The following is a 16,744-nucleotide window of genomic DNA, read 5'->3' as shown; positions in this document are numbered from 1 at the left end:
TTCACCCTAATGCTAGCTTCAAACTTAAATTTCCTTTAATCATAATATTGAGTCCTAAATTCAGTTTGAGAGATAAAGTCTTAGCTGAGCGGAATGTCAAATTAGAAGGGAAAATAAACACTCCACCGAATTGCTTACCATTCTTCATTCTATTCTGATGAATTCACTGTATTCACCACACATCAATTAAATCGAAAAGCGATAAAGAATCTTCAGTTTCGGGAAAGAACGAGACCAGATGTTGGCGAGGTTTTGCAAAAAAAATGTTCAAGCGTTCCGTTGGCTTTCGTCCCTGTCTTTTTTATAATAATTTACTTTCGATGTATTGTATGTAAAATCTACATTACGAAACCGGTGCACGCTTCAAAGCTTTATATTATTAATCCATATCTAAACTGGAGCAACGTCAATAGCAATGAGACTCTCTAAATCTGCATCCATAGAATTCTATTTGCATTTCATCTTCATTGCATGTGCATCCCTACTTGGCTTCCTATATATTACCATCATTTATCAAACTTACTGTCCTGGCACAAAAGATCAATAAATATTTTATTTAGGTTCTAGCCCGGCGGAAAATGAATATACTCGGTCACATTCGTTTTATTTCGTTCTGGTTAGTTGTACTTTACGGCAGGTTCTTTCCGCTTAACAATGTTTATCCTCTTCCATCACACAAATCAAAGTGTTTTGCTTGTTCAGATTTAATAATTGATCCACCTTTTTCCCACATGTTGATCATTCCTCATTAATGTGCAAGATCCTCTTGAAATCGAGTAGCAGAGGGTTGAGTGTTTTTCATTTGGTGAATGCGGTGCACGTAGAGATCCTGGAAATGCTGAGTAACCTATCCATCCACACTACTTACTTTAAAAGCATGTCCCGGAAGAAGACCGATGTACGGTACAGCAGACAATCTTTTCTGATCCTTCGAGTTCGGGAGAAAAAAATGAGACTGCTTTACAAAATGAAATTCAACCAGAGAACGAAATCCTCGATTTATCCATTTTGCGGAATCGTATTAAGAATTCGAGTCATGTGGATCAAGACATTGGAGTGAACATTGATGAATTTCTGGAAAGTGTTCGGAAAGAGGATCTCCGTTGGAATTCCCCCGCTCAAGATAAAGGTATGAATCTCACTCAATCAACGGTGACCCCAATGATTGAAATTGGTATCTTGTTACAGAGCAATATGATAAAAGACCCTTAAAGTACATCCTGTACTGGAACGAGGCCTATGGGAGCACGGAATACGGGTTTTGTTGTGGCCAAGAGCCATTGTATAAGATCCGGTGCCCGAACACCAATTGTTACTTCACCAATAATCGTACTCTCTTCGGGGAGGATCAGGATCAATTCGATGCCATTCTGTTCCATCAACGATCCCTCATGGATACAGATCTGCCCAAAAAGCGATCACCACATCAGCGTTACATTATGTTCATGTTAGAATCCGCTCAGTACAACATGGGGTTCGAAAGGTAATTCGAATAATACCCCGACTCAAGTCTAAGCCTTAGATGATAATCCCCTGACTTTCTGTGTTCTAGTCTCAAGTGGAATAGTTTCTTCAATTGGACCATGACCTACCGCCGAGATTCAGATATTCCATTTCCATATGGAGAGATTGCGATCAATCCGACAAGTTCCTTGCCTTTTGCCGAAGGATCTGCGGAATTAGATTCTTGGATCCAAACATTCGGAGCGTCCCACTCTCATTTGGCCAAAGGACGAACCAAAAAGGTGGCCTGGTTTGTGTCCAATTGTGATACCCAAAGTAATCGGGAAAAATTTGTCACGGCCTTGGCCACGCATATTCAGGTATGGGCATGATTACCAAATGAGAAGCTCATTAAAACCAGCGCTGATTAATGAACCGGGGAGGGTTGGATGTAAATGAGGGGCTATGATTCTAGCATCCAGATAGATTGCATTTTCTACATTTGATTAGACCTGGAAATGGAACGAGGGAAACCAAGCAAAGTTATTTCATTAAACTCAGGTCATCGTCGTGGCAAAGTTGGAACAAGACTTTTTTGCTCTCTCCTTTTGTCCCTCTTTGGTAAAGCTGAAACCAAATTACAGTCAATCCCCATGAGAAAACTTTTGAACTTGAAAGAAGCCAACCTTTCCTTCATCATCCCGATTCATGCTAGCTGAAGGTGCCCACCACAAACCAAGAGATCAACTTTGTTCGCAAATCTTTTGACTTTTAATGGTTCAAGCGTTTCACAGTAACTTTCAATTTCAATCCAAAGGCAAAGATGGGCATTGCTCAGGAAAAAAAAAGATTTTCCTTCGTTCGTCGAAAACTATAGGTAAAAAGAGGCCGAGGCAGTCAAATGATGGGAGTTCAGGGGCGTTTCGAACGTTTAAAAGAAAACAGTTGGTTGGGAGATTAAAAAAAACACGAATGAGAGTCATTGTGCTCGTACTTAGCCTCTTTGAAGATTAGAAAACATAGTTCTTAGACTGATGGGGGCAAAGCTTAAGCCTCTATGAGCCTGCTTCGATTTCATGTCAAATATAGCTATCAAGGTAGTGTGTTGAAATCTGACATTTTTACCAAATCTTTTGGGTTTATCTGCTAAGGTTGATTTAATCTTGCTTTACATTGTGACCGACTTTGAGGAAATCATGCTGAAATCGGCTGCAACTCGTGAAATTTTTATCTCTTTTGATGTTTTGGAACGATTTTTATTTCAATTCAAATTAGAGGTGGCCAGAAACAAGCAACATGTGACTCTATCATAAGTTTAGTGTTAGCACAAACCGTTACTCTTTACGTAAAGTTGCATCTAAAATAAAAGTGATCAGTTGATCAAAGATGCGAGGAGGGGTTTGCCAAGATTCTAAAAATGAATTGTCAATAGCAATGTTTCATGCAGAGACTCAACATTTTCATGTCGCATGCCCATATTTTCGTCAAAATGGTTTATTCCAAAGTAGTGAATTTAGCCATTTTTTATTTCTCATAAAGAAAAAACTGTTGAAAATATTTTATTGTAAGTTGCTCTCGATTTGGCCAAACTCGTTTCAAGAAGCTGATATGATTTGGAGTGGAATATTTTTGGGTTTATCCCTCTTTGAGACTCAAAACCAATGCACAAGCTCGACATTTTCATGTCACATTACTTATGAGTAAGGGTCGGAAAAATAAGTAACTATATTCGTCAAAATGGTTTATTCCAAAGTAGTGAATTTAGCCATTATTTTTGTTTCTCATGAAGAAAAAACTATTGAAAATATTTTATTGTAAGTTGCTCTTGATTTGGCCAAACTCGTTTCAAGAAGCTGATATGATTTGGAGTGGAATATTTTTGGGTGGGTTTATCCGTCTTTGAGGCTCAAAACCAATCTCCTCTCATCAAGGTTATGCCAGAACGACCTCAACATTTCCGTTTCCACAAAGTTGGTTTATCGATGAAAGCGTACAAGTTTCATTTTTTCATCTTAACGCTCAAAGTTACAAGGGTTCAAGGTCAACGGCTGATAAGTGGTTGTGGCATATCTTTAATTGTTTGAATCCCCTTCATTTTCTCTTAGGATATGTCGGCAACATGCACCATCCTTTTCGTCTGTCAAATTAGAATAACCTCGTTAAAAATAACCCAAGATGTCAAAAGACAGATGGATCCATGTCAATCACAGCCTCCATTGTTTTGCAGGTTGACATTTTTGGCCAATGTGGTCCCAAGAGGTGCCCTCGGTCCTCCAACGAAGATTGTTGGGAAATGGTCGAAAAGGACTACAAGTTCTATCTGGCCTTCGAGAACTCGATTTGTGTGGACTACGTCACGGAAAAATTCTTCAATTCCATCAGTCATCAAGTCATCCCTGTGGTCTTGGGCGGGGCCGATTACTCTGGAATGGCCCCGAAGAAATCCTTCATCAGTGTCCATGATTTGGACAACAACCCGGCGAGATTGGCCAAGTATCTCAAAAAATTAGACGAGAACGACGATTTGTATGCGGAATATTTCTGGTGGAAGGAGTTCTACAAAGTCAAGAAGGCTGACGAGGACAGAATTCGAGCCTTCTGTAATATTTGTCAGAAGCTCCATGATCCAAAACAAGGAGAAAACATCTATTCTGATCTGAATGAGTGGTGGGACCACAAATCCAAATGTCGGCGAGCCCGTGTAAAACTGTGATGACCACAGATTCCGTCCAGATCTTGTGAAGCATTCATTGCGCTTGAATGGCACATTGTCCGTAATCAATCCCCACATTTGATACATTATGAGGACATGCTCCTTCAGAATAGATATGAGTTGGATGATCCATATCAATTAGCAGTCCTAATCCTTGACCAAAATACGAAACAACCTCTCGCTCTCTTATGATTGTCGTTTATCTAGCGATATGACCATAAAGTTTCTGACCCTTAATGACAACTCGATTGTTAACGAACCCCTTTACCGATTTATCTTACATGATAAGTGGACCTCGGAAAAAAGGAAGAAAAGACCGGCAAAAAAGGTAACTAAAACGTGAAAGCAATTGACAAAAAAATACAAAAGAGGGAGCAAAATCAGTCACATGAAAGGTGAAAAAAGAGTAAAATTTGTTTTAAAACGGGTTCAAAAGATGACATCATATTTTCTCATTTATTGAAAAAAAATCGAAGCAATAAAACAAATGTATGCTTTTGTAAAATAAACAAGAAGTTAGGTGTCGTGAGATTTTTTGTCAATTAAGTCAGTTTTGGATTTGGTGTGAAGTGACTATCTCAGCAAAAGGGTTGTTCATATTTAAAACCATAATTGAAATTCATTTTCTGTTTTTTCAAGGTTTTTTTTTTTAAGTGAGCATGAAAAATACCAAAAAGGTACAAAAAAAGGTTATCTAGTTTCAGGTAATTTGTCCAAAATTTGTCCGAAAAAGGTAAAAACTTAGGTTTTAGGCTCTGGTGATAAGACATGTATGTCATCGTGCTTATGTTCCACAATCTATCTAATTTCAGACAAAAATCAAAGCCATTGAGAACTGGATGTTAAGGTGCTTGAAAACAACAATGATTTTCTTTTCATGACTTTTTTTACGATCTTTGAAACAGACAACCTGATCCATTGCACTGGCTTTTCTAGTTGTCAAGCCTGGCTCAAGATATTATCAAATTTACGATCTAGTTACTTCCAGGTAAGTCTTCTTCCGCCCGACATCATCGAAATTTGGCTTTCACCTATCGCTTGATGCTCGTGGAGGTATCATGTAACACAATAACTTAATAACAAAAGTCCTGATGAAGATAGAAGGGTCCTCTATTTGCAGTCCATTAGAATTGGGCAGAACTACGCTAACATACTTCGTCTTGGTCTGAAATCAACATGAGCCAAGCAAGACCCACGCACATATTTGAAGATGCCAATGACGACTTCACTTTTGAAAGCAAGCACTATTATCTAGCTGAAAGACAAAATGGCGTACTCCTCGAGGGGCAAGGACTTTACTGTCACATTGCAAAGACAGATAAGCATAAAAATGGCCTGGGAGAGAATAAGGCCTCACCACTCTCTCTCTAAAAATAACATAATAAGGATACCCGTTGTTTGAAACAAAACTCAAAGGTACCCTGAGAAAACAAGTTTAAAAAGCTGGTGCTCAAATTACAATGGCTCAGTGGAACGAATGCTCTTGTGCCATTCGCGGTCCATCCAAATCGCTCGACCTTTCTTATTGTTGGTTGCATGGGTTTTCCCTCTCTCGTGCTTTCTTAAGCGTCAAAATGCCCATTGGATGAATCCCCGAGTGCGCCAAAGAGAGCCGAGCATTGGACACAATCATGACGGAAGCATCCGTCAGAGTGAGTAACCCTGAACGTATAAAAGGCCCTGAGGTCCGCAATTTATCTGTTCAATTGCAATTGAGAACGAGCCAACTCACGCCTGACAACCCAGCCCAATATCCACCTCAGCCATGAGTAAGTCCAGCGCGTCAAACTTCATTGTGATCTTGGTTTTGGCTATGGTCGTGAGCCAGTGCGTGTCTCAGACCTTTCACTACAGTCATGGTTGGACCAATGGGAAGCGAAGTGGACCGCCACCCTCCTTGGGGTCCAACTCATTCCGCCCGGAGAGTCCTTATAAATCCGAGGTATGTCCTTCATAGGCTATTTTAGGTCATTTGAAATAATAACGAAATGATGGGATGTTATCAACCGCGCTTTTTTTTAAACAGCAGCTCCTTCAGTTGTTAAATGAAGTGGAACCCTTGAAACCTGTCAATATTGAAAGTCCATTGATTCTTCTCCCGGTGTCCAATGGAGGTCAAATGGCCTCGTACAAACTTTATACGGTAAGTGGGTTTGGAATCGATTGGATTTGCGAAGTGGCTCCAACTGCACCAATTTTGCCACTAACGTTGCGAGACAAGAACCACACGAGAGAATCTTCCACTCCATCCATCCAATGAATTGACGATGCATTGTTGAGCCAACGACCATTTTAGGGTGCTTGCTTTGGCTACCTCTGAATAGACTTGATTAAACTTGACGTCGTGCTCAAATTACTGACACTTCTTTCCCTGGTCCCAGGTATCCTTCGACAATTTTGGACTATTATCAAACGATGAATTGGAAAGCCAATCATCGCAGCCTCGATGGCTGACATAACGCCTAAACCAACAATATCACATCAGCAATTAACCAATGACTTGAATTCATTATGAGAGAGAGGGTTCAAAATTCCAACGTGCCCGCTTATTTTGTTTTACTTGAATTGCAGATGGACGCTAACAAGTTACTGACCGAGAACGAGAATTAAATGGTCTATTTGATCCCGGCAATGACACCATTATCCGACCAACTGGCGAACGATTGATTGATTGACTGCTTGATTGATTGTTGATTTTCGTTCCAAGCAATAACGATGTTAGATGTTCCAAAGTGTTGCTTACTTACAAGTAAAGTATGATGGCTCATGGGCGCAATTGCAAGTACACATGATAGATATGCAGAGAATGACTTTATAACCGATGAGGACAACAATTCAGCACTCAGGAGGGCCTCACTCACGATCTACAACCAATCATCACACCTGTCATTATCATAAACCCGTCGGATCCACATTTCGCCCAAGCCAAAGTCAAATCAACCCTAGAACCATTTTGCTCCACTCCTCTCGTCCGAGGAACTTTGGTGGTTCTCAGGAGTCAAGCACTACAGTAGTAGTCATCACTATGAACATGTAAACTTAACATCCTCAACTGCAAGATCAACTAACCACAATACTCGTCAGTCCAAAAGACAACAAAAATACTGCGTTGCTCCAGCTTCGAATTTCGTTTGTTTTTTATCCGAGATTCCGGCAGATCCTTTTGCTCAGTGAAGAAGCAGTGCTGAAAATTGGTTGATTGACATGGGTTGTGTCTCTGTGTTTGGCATTATTCATTATATCGTTTGTTCTCCCATGACTCGACTTTGAACCTCGTTTCATGCTCCTTAATGTCCCATTTCGACACATGTTTTTTGATATCGGAAGTTTGGGGAAATAAAACTCCTTCTTACGTTCATGTTGAATTTTATTCGCAAGCGATATCCAATTTCATTATTAAAAGGTGATACAAAATAAAATACGAAAATAAGCACTCCCTCAACCTTTCTCATGCATCATGAACCACTGGAATATGTGATGGATGGCTCGAGAATTGGCATTTCTGAATTGATTTAATGCAGTGCACTTTTCTCCATATGTGACTGATCTCAGGCCGATATAATTACATATTTTCACCTCAATCGAACGTCTGGATGAAAAGTTTTGCCCTTTTAATGATGCCCACTACATAACTCTACACAAGATTGAGCTGAAATTTGAAATTCACAATTGCAATGACCTAATGCCATTCTCTCTCGGAGGAAAATAAAACGGGTTCACTCGCTTCCATTTCTAGACCCTGAAAATTCCCGTCCATATTCCAGTGGTTCATGCATAAATCGGCAAAATACTAGAGTTTCCTCAACAAGTTTAGTTGCTTAAAGGTAGCCTTGATGGAGGCTGAAATCTAAAAGTTTGGTGTACATTACATGGTAATTTACAAAGCGTGCCAGACGCATCAAGTTCAACATGACAGAGAATGTGAAAAGTCCCTTCAGAGCAAAGCCCAACAAATAAAACATGAATACGTCACAGTACTCTTAGCCCAAGGTAATGTTTGACGCTTTTTAGCACAAAATTGCCGAATCATCGGACTCCAACCCCAAGCCCTACCAACTGGTATTGTAAAAGATGGTTATACTGTATAACAAATGGGACGGAATTGCGTCAGAACGATTTTCATTTCCTCCATCCAATGAGTGTTCCAACCCGACTGAGCAAATACAGAACGTGAACAAACATCCTCGAAACGGACAACACCGGAACAAAATCGTTTCGGATATCAAAGAAAGTAAGAATTATATTTCAAGTGTGTCCCTGTTCCCATCTACAAAGTTTCGCCTTTCCGTGTCATTCACTTGTTTCCGGTGGAATAAGTTCGCCGAGACACGCTGTACTTCTTGGGATGAAATTTCTTCTGGGCTACATTGGTTACCGAGTCTGTTGCTTGATATGTCTTGGCGCCCAAATGATTCTTCAACTTTGAGAATGGCAAAGGATAGAAGTCTCCAGATCGGTCTTCAGCTGGGGAAGGAGCCTGGGCGTTCGTATTTGTCGGATGATTGTATTGGATTTGAGATGGGATTCCAAATTGGTTGATCGCTTGGTTAGTAGATTTGGAAGACACAAAAGGAAAGTAACCTTGGGCGAAGGGTTGTTGTTTTTGTTGTTGTTGCTGCTGTTGTAGCTGTGGGTTATAATGATACTGAGATTGTTGATGATTGTACATCAAAGCTGGTTGATGATAAGAGTATTGTTTGGTGTATGGAGGAGAGCCATAGTAGTGATTGGAGACCACAGGATACACAGCAACATTAGCTCGATTAGGCACGTGGATCTGATAGCTAGCAGGAGGGGCCGAACCTGAACCATTTTCATTGTTTTGGACGCCACCAGTTACATCCAGAGGTCTGACCCCAGCCACAGCCAAGGTATTTCCGCCTGAAAGGGCGATCCCATCATCTTGAACTTGGCTGTTGGCGCTGGCAGATCCCAAGGCGAGTCCACCATTACCCGAAATGGCCTCGGCCAAGGGCAATGCAATAGCAATGCCGCCAACGCCAGCAATGGCAGTGGCACCGGGTGTGGATTGGGCCAATCCAAAATCGCCGGCGATGGAGGAGGCCTCGGGTAAGGCTTGGGCCACGGGTTGGCCAGGTCGAAAGGGCACTGGGATAAATTGACTTAAGTCGGGGATTTGGCCAGGGTCGGATTCCTCGGTCTCGGAGGCATCGGGCCCCCCAGCCTCGACAACAATGGCTTCATTTTCAATCGGCTCATCGGATGACTGATTCTGATCGTCTCCTCTGACCCCATAAGTTGTACCTAAAATTTCCCAAACAATTTGTTTCTTGGTGAAGGGCTTTCGTTAAGATTTGAGATCACATTCTTTGAACTTTGTGCGACATTTTTCGGCATTTCATTGGCAGATGAAAATTGATTTCGTCTGATTGCTACCTAGTTCAGCCATTCATAATCATATCATTCCCTTGAATTTTTCTTAATGTACAAGCCGTAAAAAGAGCTCACCCAATGGGTTTCCCTCGATCACCACCATGTCATCGGTAACTTTGGCTGTGTGAGTCCGGGGATGGGCTTGACCAGGATGGTACAAGCTGTAAGGGAATGCGGGTAACTGAAGGCCCATCTGATTCACCGGGATTGCTCGATATCCATTGGCGTCGTTAGCATAGGCAATGGTTTGCGGTGAACCATCAGGTTTCAGCCAACTATAAACACCTTTGACCACGCCGGTGGGTTGTCTCATTTCAGATCGATACGAATTGCCCGTATTGACACCAAATCTGCAATTTTAACAAATCATATGACATACATAGAAACAAGCGCTCTTTTGCATTGCATTATGTACAGCACAAAAATTCCCTGACTTTGGAAATGATACATCTGTATGCAATGCCGAGCCATCGTCAGTTTCTATTTGACGAATGACAAACCTACTCGTCTCTCTCACTTACTTAACTTGGCCATCATCTTGCCGGAGGATCATTTGATTTCCAGTGGCCACATGATAGTTGGCATCTTTCAAAGTGCCTCCACTGACACCTGTAGAGATCGAGCTTAACGAAGCCAGTGTCAGTAGGAAAACGGCAGATGGTGACAAGGATTGCTTAATCATGTTGAGGACTGTGTTTATCCTCAGCTCGCCACCTTTCCAGGACTCAGACACAACCACGATCTGAAACAATGACTTATACAATGATTGAATCTTGAGTTGGAAGTGAAATGCAAAGTGAAACAGAAGGGAACCGAAAAAGAAGCCAACCTGTGTTCGCTGGAAGTCAGGTTTAAAGTGGCAACTAACCAACCCGAGGCAGAGCTTGGAAGATTACCACACGTAAAACGAGCTCACAGGAGAGGAGAAAAAACTTGGAAACAAGACATTCCTTTTCTTCATCCACCAATCTTTTTCTTCTCAGAGTATGATCTCGTTTTGGCCCGAGCATGACGGAGGAACAGTTCAATATTAGCTAAAAATAGCGGGATGTTTTCCCCTCAAAATCGAACCATTACAAATCACTCTTAAGAGTTCAAGTCATATCCAAAAAGAATGGCACATCATGGTTTTATGAGCATTTTGATATACAATACGTTATACAAAAAGGTATTCAAGCCCTCTATAGCACTGAGATCATCTTGCAGGCTTAGTACAGCACAAGTGCCAATGACCTAGGCCTGTACGTCTTTTCTCTAGCTGGCCTACAGAACATCATCAACCGTCCATCGACTTAAGGTAGTACATATACTGTGGATGGATGGATGCAAGGTATCTTCTGTTTTCTCCACTGCTTTCAGCTTTGAATTGTTGCTCGATGCAAGCAAGATAGGGAGGCATCATTCAATGGCGACGTTGCTTCTTCGAGCTCTTCTGGACTACTAGCTCAAGCATGGGCCACAGAAGTGATAAAGAGTGAGGATAGGAGTGAGAAGTCATTTTTTACTCCTTAACATTTCAAGGAAGTTCAGGGGCAGGGAAACGAGACAATACGCTATCCGCATTTTTCTTAGGGATATTCAGCTTTGACCGGAAAGACATTGCTAATTTTAAAGTGAGTAATGAAAGCAGGAATTCATGGATTGTTATGTTGTCTTCTTTCAAATTACAAGGTGCAACCAACTAATAATATGTGAACTTGATAGGAGTGACCCGGGTCATCCAACATTTCCTATTGTCATGCTGGTCAAACTTTGTTGTCATTTCATTTATCAGAGAAACTCTTGTAAAATCAATATTAGGTGTTACATGCAAAATGCAAAACAACCCATTATTAGTCTCTTTCGCAAGGAAATGCACCCCAGCAATTTTCGAAAAAGTTGAAAATAACTGAAGCTTGATTGCCAGCATTGTCTGTCGTGTCAAGAAGACCAAAAATGTAAAAAAATGACTAATGACCTCAAAGAATCATCAAGATATCGTTTGTTCATTATCTGACATGTTAGAAAACTCTAATGCTGAAAAGCTATGCTTTTGAATAAAGTGAACCTTAGGATCACGAGGCGTACATCCCACGTCCCGTCCGTGGAAGGTAGTTCCTGTGTAAGATCATGCCAACTACCACCAGTACAAAGCCCAATGCAGCAAATGGTCCATCTGTATGACCAAACCCTGTTACTTTTCTGTTGAACTGATTGCTTGTGAACCACGCTCTTCTCTCTTTCGCTCTTTATCAGTGGGTTGTTGTTGTTGTTGTTCTCCTCTAGACAGTGAAAACACGATGAGGAGCCAACCATTCCGATTGGCGCCTTCTTTTAGTTTCAAGACAAACCCAGGAACCCAGGCCCAATTTCACAGCTATGCTATGGTGCGTGCACTTCAATTAACATCAAACCTCAAGCTAAATGAAAAGCTTGGTTGGTCGCCAAGCCTCCGGCAAAACAACGGTTGGGGACGTTTCGTTAGACGAGAGGTGAGAAAACAACCCATTTGGCTTACTTAATACCTGCATGATGAGGTCTTGTGTCTCATCCTTTTGCCTCTCATTGGGAAGATTCATGTAAACGTTAATCACCAATCTGGCTGTGGCAGCTGGGATAAAGTAGACAGCTTGTAGTTTGAGAGGTTGCGTGAGTCACACTGATTTTTCAAAAACTGGGAAGAAGATAAGAAGCTGTTTACCTTTGAGGCATTTTTGCCTAACGTCGTCAAATGCAAGCGACGGCGCTAGTAGCCTGGAAGAGTGCACGCATGGTGGAAAAAGAGGGCAAGGCTAACAAACAGTAAGGGAGAATATCCATCATCCAGTGCGTACATCGAGTTGATCTCACACCAATTGTGCGGGTCCGGTAAGATTGGGATGTTATACAAATGTGTCAAGTGACTGTCTCGGCAAGTCCGGCACAAAACTTACGAGTCAAGTTGATAGGTAAATTTGACGTCTACCCAATAAAGAAGTAGGCAGCAGGCTGAAACTGAGCTGAAGTTGATGGTTTGATAGTACATTCATTACGTTGTGGCATGCTTTATGTTCATTAAGAGGATGATGCATGCCAGTGCATCAAGCATACCGGCTGTTAACTGATTGGGCCTTGGCCATGGAGGGACGAGGAGATGCAGAAGCAGGATGACAGCAGGGTAGCTGTTCAAAGTGTCAAACCCGTTGAGTTCTTGTATTAGACTGACTCGATCAAGAGCAGTCGACTTTATTATTATCTCATGAGTTATGGAAAGCCAAATGGAACTACGGAAAGCCAAATGGAACGTCTCCCTGGGGAGCCGAAAGACATGTGGATTTGAGGGTGATAGATTAAATAACTAATCACTTTATAATAAAAAGTATTTGTAAATATAGTATGTAGTATATGTAAATGGTTTAGCGGACGGTGATAGTGCCGTCAAGCGGAGAAGTGGGGACTTCTTCGATGCGGCTTCCATTAGGGTTTAGCGGATGGTGATAGTGCCGTCAAGCGGAGAAGTGGGGACTTCTTCGATGCGGTAATCCGTGACCAACCTGAGCCCAGCTTTACCCCCTTCTTTGGGAACAAAATGGGCCCTGGCGCACCATGTGGCCTCCTCCACCCAAAGATCCCTCCAGAGTGGAGCAACCTCTTGATGGTTGCGTCGGCCTCTTTTTGATAATGAAAAGGGATGGGGAGCGAGGTATTAGCATGGTAAGGGACAGCATCCTTGGCCAATTTTATGTGGATTGGCTCGTCAACAACGCGTTGATAAGGGGCCAACGAGTCCGAAAGGACGTCATGAAATAGTTTTCCTAATTCCTGTGTCATCTCCTTGATTTTGCTTGAGGCCTCAGCTGCTGCATTGACTTCCTCGGAAGCCGCCAACGGAAAGGTGGAACCGATGATTCCAAGATTTTTGAGATTGTGCCAGAACACGAGCATGCAATTGCGCATGCATGCTGATATGAGACAATCCACGTATGCTGTTTCTACCATTGACGGTAAGCTCGAGAACAACCCGACCAGCCACAGACATTTGATCACCGTTGGCTGCCTCACACGTATCATGGGTTGATTCCATATCAAGGCCATGTCTCTGAACCAGGTCAAGAGACAACATGGTCCTCGTGGCTCCAGTGTCAGGGATAGCCCTGATATGGAACTGGACATTTTGATGAGACCGGATGTAAACGTTGATCCTTGGAGTAGCACGAGATCCGGAGGCAATTTGGAGGGCCTCCATGGCGCAGACATATGAGACAAAGTCTGACTCCTCGTATTCGAAAGGATTCTGTCCGACGGTTTCAGGTTCCCCAGAATGCTCATCAAAAAGGGTGCTCTTTGTGACTTGGGAAGCTCTTGCTGGCGTAGACGGGGCCTTGCCCCTCTTTGGGTAAGGCACTCCACTCATGCATACAGGGCTCAAATGACCATGGCGTCCACATTTGTTGCATATGGACGACTTTCTGGGGCATTGTGCTGTTTTATGCTCCTTCGCACCACAGCACATGCATCTTCCGTCCAGCTCAGCCCATGAACGAGCCTTACTGGACTTAGGCTTGTTGTTCCCCTTCTGTTGGGACTGACTCGTCACTTTGTTCACCTCAGCCATAGAAGTCAATGGGGTCGTCAATGGGGTCGTTGCTGTGAAGATTGCCTTTTCATACGCCAGGATCTTCTGTTTCACTGTTTTGAAAGACGGGTTTTCCAGCTCCAGTAATTTCTTTTTCAGCTCCTCATCTGCATAAACCAATTATACGAGACGGAAGGCTTGGATCTGATCGATTGACATATTGGCGAGATCAGCCTCCTTAGCCAAGGACTCCATTTTGGCGAGATGCTTGGAGTAAGAATCCCCCGATTTCCATGTGACCATAAAGTATTCGACACGCCTAGCTTGCATTGGGTATTGTTGTCTGAATTCTCCCTCGATGAGCTCAAGCATGCCGCCGACTCCGAAAATCTCCGTTGTCATGCTCACTAGGGGTGCAATCATGTTCTCGAGTTCGACATTGATGAACTGACATACGTACATTTGCTGATCCAACGTTGTGTATGAAGACAAATTATTTGTCTTGAAGAAAGACTGCATCTTCAGCAACCATGATCTCAACTCAGCCAGGTTGTTGTCCAGTGACAGAACTGGCACTTTCACCTCTGGCACTTGGATGACCACTGATGCAGGTGCAGATGCTTGGGGTAGGTTTGATGCTACGACAGGTGCTGGGGTGCACATTCCCATTGCCCTGATGCACAGGACTTGTATGGTGTTATACTCCTCTAAGACCTAGGCCTCTTTACTGGCCCAGGATCCTTGGTTTTCGGGTGTATCAAGGTTTGTGGCAACTTTAAACTTGTCCAACATCTTTTCCGTTTGAGACTTAAAGTTATTGAAACACATATTCACTTGATCGCCAGCAAAGGCCGAAGGACACTCGATAGCCGCCTCGGCAGCTTTGGTGGCCGCGGACTTCATTTTGTTGAACCATTTGCGTTGGCCTGCCGCCGCGGCTTTGGCCGATTCCAAGGTTGAAGCCATTTTCACGTTAGAGTTTTAACCATCACTTGATTGAGAATTTATGAGTCATTGCGAGAAACACTCTCAATTTTGCACAGATTAGACATTTTTGCGGTCCAAGATGACGACTGCGCCACGTTGAGTTCTTGTATTAGACTGACTCGATCAAGAGCAGTCGACTTTATTATTATCTCATGAGTTATGGAAAGCCGAATGGAACTACAGAAAGCCAAATGGAACGAAACCTTGAGCCGGATTAGCAACTCTGTTAAACTATCCTCAGTGGAAAATCAAACATGGGGGCTGTGCCAGGCTCAATTTAGTTTTAAGCAATTTCAAAGAATAAGCCACATTTTGAAAGTCTAATTGAACAAACTACCAAGAAAAAAAGCAAATCCTGGCATGATGATAAAGCAATGGCGGGCAGTCACACTTCTCAAAGGAAGTTCTCATCACTCGCTCAAAGTTCTGGGCTGGCTCCTCCTTCCATTCCCATAAGGACAGACATCCACTCATGGCTAACCAGTGTAGACCAGAGCAAAGGCGTGCATTCTTCCAGGCCGACAGCGCCCTTACCTACATTTGACTACCCGTAACCTTACTCAAGATTACCACCTTGAAAATGGAGCTCGGCAATTTCAAGTTGGCTTTCAGTGTGGCTCACGCAACCTCTCAAACTACAAGCTGTCTACTTGATCCCAGCTGCCACAGCCAGATTGGTGATTAACGTTTACAGATTTTCAATTTTTCACGAGTGGTTATAACTCTTAATACCTTAAAAACGATGTGGGCGGCCGTTTGGCGATAAACGTTATTCTCCACCGATAAGTTGGCGGTGATCATTTTTAAATTTGTGGCCAAATACTAAAAGTTTAGAGAAAGACTTTAAGGGTTATTAATATCGTGTTAGGTTAGGATGGGTAAGGTTAGGTTTGATTAGGTTAGGTTAAGTTTAAAAAAGTACCACCGCCAACTAATCGGTGGAGAATAACGTTTACCCCGTTTGACTGGCCGAGAAGTCTGGGGGATTTCTCCTGTTCTGGCCTCAAAAGCTCAGAAGCCAAAGAACGATGGCCCCAACGGAACAAATCACCAATGCGGCTACAACGCTGGTATGGCCGTTACACATCTTCCGTTTTTGGGTCAGCTGATATTTTGGTCCTTCGAGAAGAGAATAAAACCAAACCTAACCTAACCTGACCTAACCTAACCTTTCGGTTGCAAGGGCCTGGGGGCGCCTAGGCCGCGGCGCAAGCCTGCGGCAGCTCGGTTGCAAGGGCCTCGAACATAGCGGCAGATTAGAGCTTAGTTCTGCAATGAAAAAAAAAAATCCGCACATCAAGATTCGAACTCACGCCAGACAAAATACTACCTGGGGTCACTTACCACTTATATTCCCGTGGTATATATTTATGAGGAATGTTGACAGATGATGTTGATAACGTTTTTACTTAAAGCAGCTACACGTCGCGAGAGTGGCAGCTGACCCAAAAATGGAAGACATGTAACGACCATACAACGCTGGTGTCTGGTTCCACTCCCAATTGTTACACCACGATACTCACTACAAGGATTCCACAATAGACGCCAAGGAGTTGAAGGAGCCACATCTCCGACCATTCCACAAAAACGAATGAAAATTGAACAGGACAAAAAAGCAGCTGACGTCCGAAACCAGCTTTGCCAGCAAAGAACTAAGGAGACGAGCTCAAGAA

The 16,744-nt window shown here is 42.7% G+C and overlaps 3 protein-coding genes across 6 annotated transcripts; 2 read left to right on the top strand and 1 right to left on the bottom strand.

Moving 5' to 3' along the window:
- Nucleotides 1-751: 751 nt before the first annotated feature.
- Nucleotides 752-4,473, top strand: LOC131880751 (alpha-(1,3)-fucosyltransferase C-like). The gene is made up of 5 exons (XM_059227445.1): nucleotides 752-820; nucleotides 877-1,129; nucleotides 1,189-1,483; nucleotides 1,553-1,823; nucleotides 3,671-4,473. Exons 1-5 carry the CDS (start codon nucleotides 752-754, stop codon nucleotides 4,154-4,156), a joined length of 1,374 nt encoding a protein of 457 aa, XP_059083428.1. The 3' UTR covers nucleotides 4,157-4,473.
- A 1,366-nt stretch (nucleotides 4,474-5,839) lies between these two features.
- On the top strand, nucleotides 5,840-7,512 carry LOC131880306 (pro-corazonin-like). Of its 2 annotated transcripts, none has more exons than XM_059226904.1 (3): nucleotides 5,840-6,098; nucleotides 6,186-6,299; nucleotides 6,728-7,512. In XM_059226904.1, exons 1-3 carry the CDS (start codon nucleotides 5,922-5,924, stop codon nucleotides 6,764-6,766), a joined length of 330 nt encoding a protein of 109 aa, XP_059082887.1. In that variant the 5' UTR covers nucleotides 5,840-5,921; the 3' UTR covers nucleotides 6,767-7,512. The 2 variants fall into 2 exon arrangements, with proteins under 2 accessions (XP_059082887.1, XP_059082886.1); XM_059226903.1 differs by having other exon boundaries at nucleotides 5,842-6,098; nucleotides 6,183-6,299.
- An 866-nt stretch (nucleotides 7,513-8,378) lies between these two features.
- LOC131880297 (uncharacterized) lies at nucleotides 8,379-16,735 on the bottom strand. 3 transcript variants are annotated; one of them, XM_059226893.1, is made up of 5 exons: nucleotides 16,595-16,689; nucleotides 10,380-10,584; nucleotides 10,072-10,292; nucleotides 9,626-9,900; nucleotides 8,379-9,421 (listed from the first exon to the last, which is right to left on the bottom strand). In XM_059226893.1, the coding sequence occupies exons 3-5, from the start codon at nucleotides 10,230-10,232 to the stop codon at nucleotides 8,451-8,453; spliced, it is 1,407 nt and encodes a 468-aa protein (XP_059082876.1). In that variant the 5' UTR covers nucleotides 10,233-10,292; nucleotides 10,380-10,584; nucleotides 16,595-16,689; the 3' UTR covers nucleotides 8,379-8,450. The 3 variants fall into 3 exon arrangements, with proteins under 3 accessions (XP_059082876.1, XP_059082875.1, XP_059082874.1); XM_059226892.1 differs by lacking the exon at nucleotides 16,595-16,689 and adding an exon at nucleotides 15,804-15,907 and having other exon boundaries at nucleotides 10,380-10,608; XM_059226891.1 differs by lacking the exon at nucleotides 10,380-10,584 and having other exon boundaries at nucleotides 16,595-16,735.
- Nucleotides 16,736-16,744: the final 9 nt, after the last annotated feature.

The sequence above is a fragment of the Tigriopus californicus genome, chromosome 5 (genome assembly GCF_007210705.1).
Source record: "Tigriopus californicus strain San Diego chromosome 5, Tcal_SD_v2.1, whole genome shotgun sequence".
Taxonomy (NCBI): Eukaryota; Metazoa; Arthropoda; class Copepoda; order Harpacticoida; family Harpacticidae; genus Tigriopus; species Tigriopus californicus.
Note: the sequence above shows the minus strand (reverse complement) of the source record. Positions and strands in the feature narration are given on the sequence as shown.

What these genes read in the sequence shown, in the direction of transcription:
- LOC131880751 (XM_059227445.1), top strand. Translation starts at nt 752, where the DNA reads ATGTGCAAGATCCTCTTGAAATCGAGTAGCAGAGGGTTGAGTGTTTTT. An exon ending in ATTTGGTGAATGCGGTGCAC is followed by an intron (nt 821 to 876) that starts GTAGAGATCCTG and finishes TTACTTTAAAAG; the next exon opens with CATGTCCCGGAAGAAGACCG. An exon ending in CCTTGGCCACGCATATTCAG is followed by an intron (nt 1,824 to 3,670) that starts GTATGGGCATGA and finishes ATTGTTTTGCAG; the next exon opens with GTTGACATTTTTGGCCAATG.
- LOC131880306 (XM_059226903.1), top strand. Translation starts at nt 5,922, where the DNA reads ATGAGTAAGTCCAGCGCGTCAAACTTCATTGTGATCTTGGTTTTGGCT. An exon ending in AGAGTCCTTATAAATCCGAG is followed by an intron (nt 6,099 to 6,182) that starts GTATGTCCTTCA and finishes TTTTTTAAACAG; the next exon opens with CAGCTCCTTCAGTTGTTAAA. An exon ending in CCTCGTACAAACTTTATACG is followed by an intron (nt 6,300 to 6,727) that starts GTAAGTGGGTTT and finishes CTTGAATTGCAG; the next exon opens with ATGGACGCTAACAAGTTACT.
- LOC131880297 (XM_059226891.1), bottom strand. Translation starts at nt 16,639, where the DNA reads ATGTGGCTCCTTCAACTCCTTGGCGTCTATTGTGGAATCCTTGTA. An exon ending in CAAGATGATGGCCAAGTTAA is followed by an intron (nt 9,901 to 10,071) that starts GTAAGTGAGAGA and finishes TTAAAATTGCAG; the next exon opens with ATTTGGTGTCAATACGGGCA. An exon ending in GATCGAGGGAAACCCATTGG is followed by an intron (nt 9,422 to 9,625) that starts GTGAGCTCTTTT and finishes GGGAAATTTTAG; the next exon opens with GTACAACTTATGGGGTCAGA.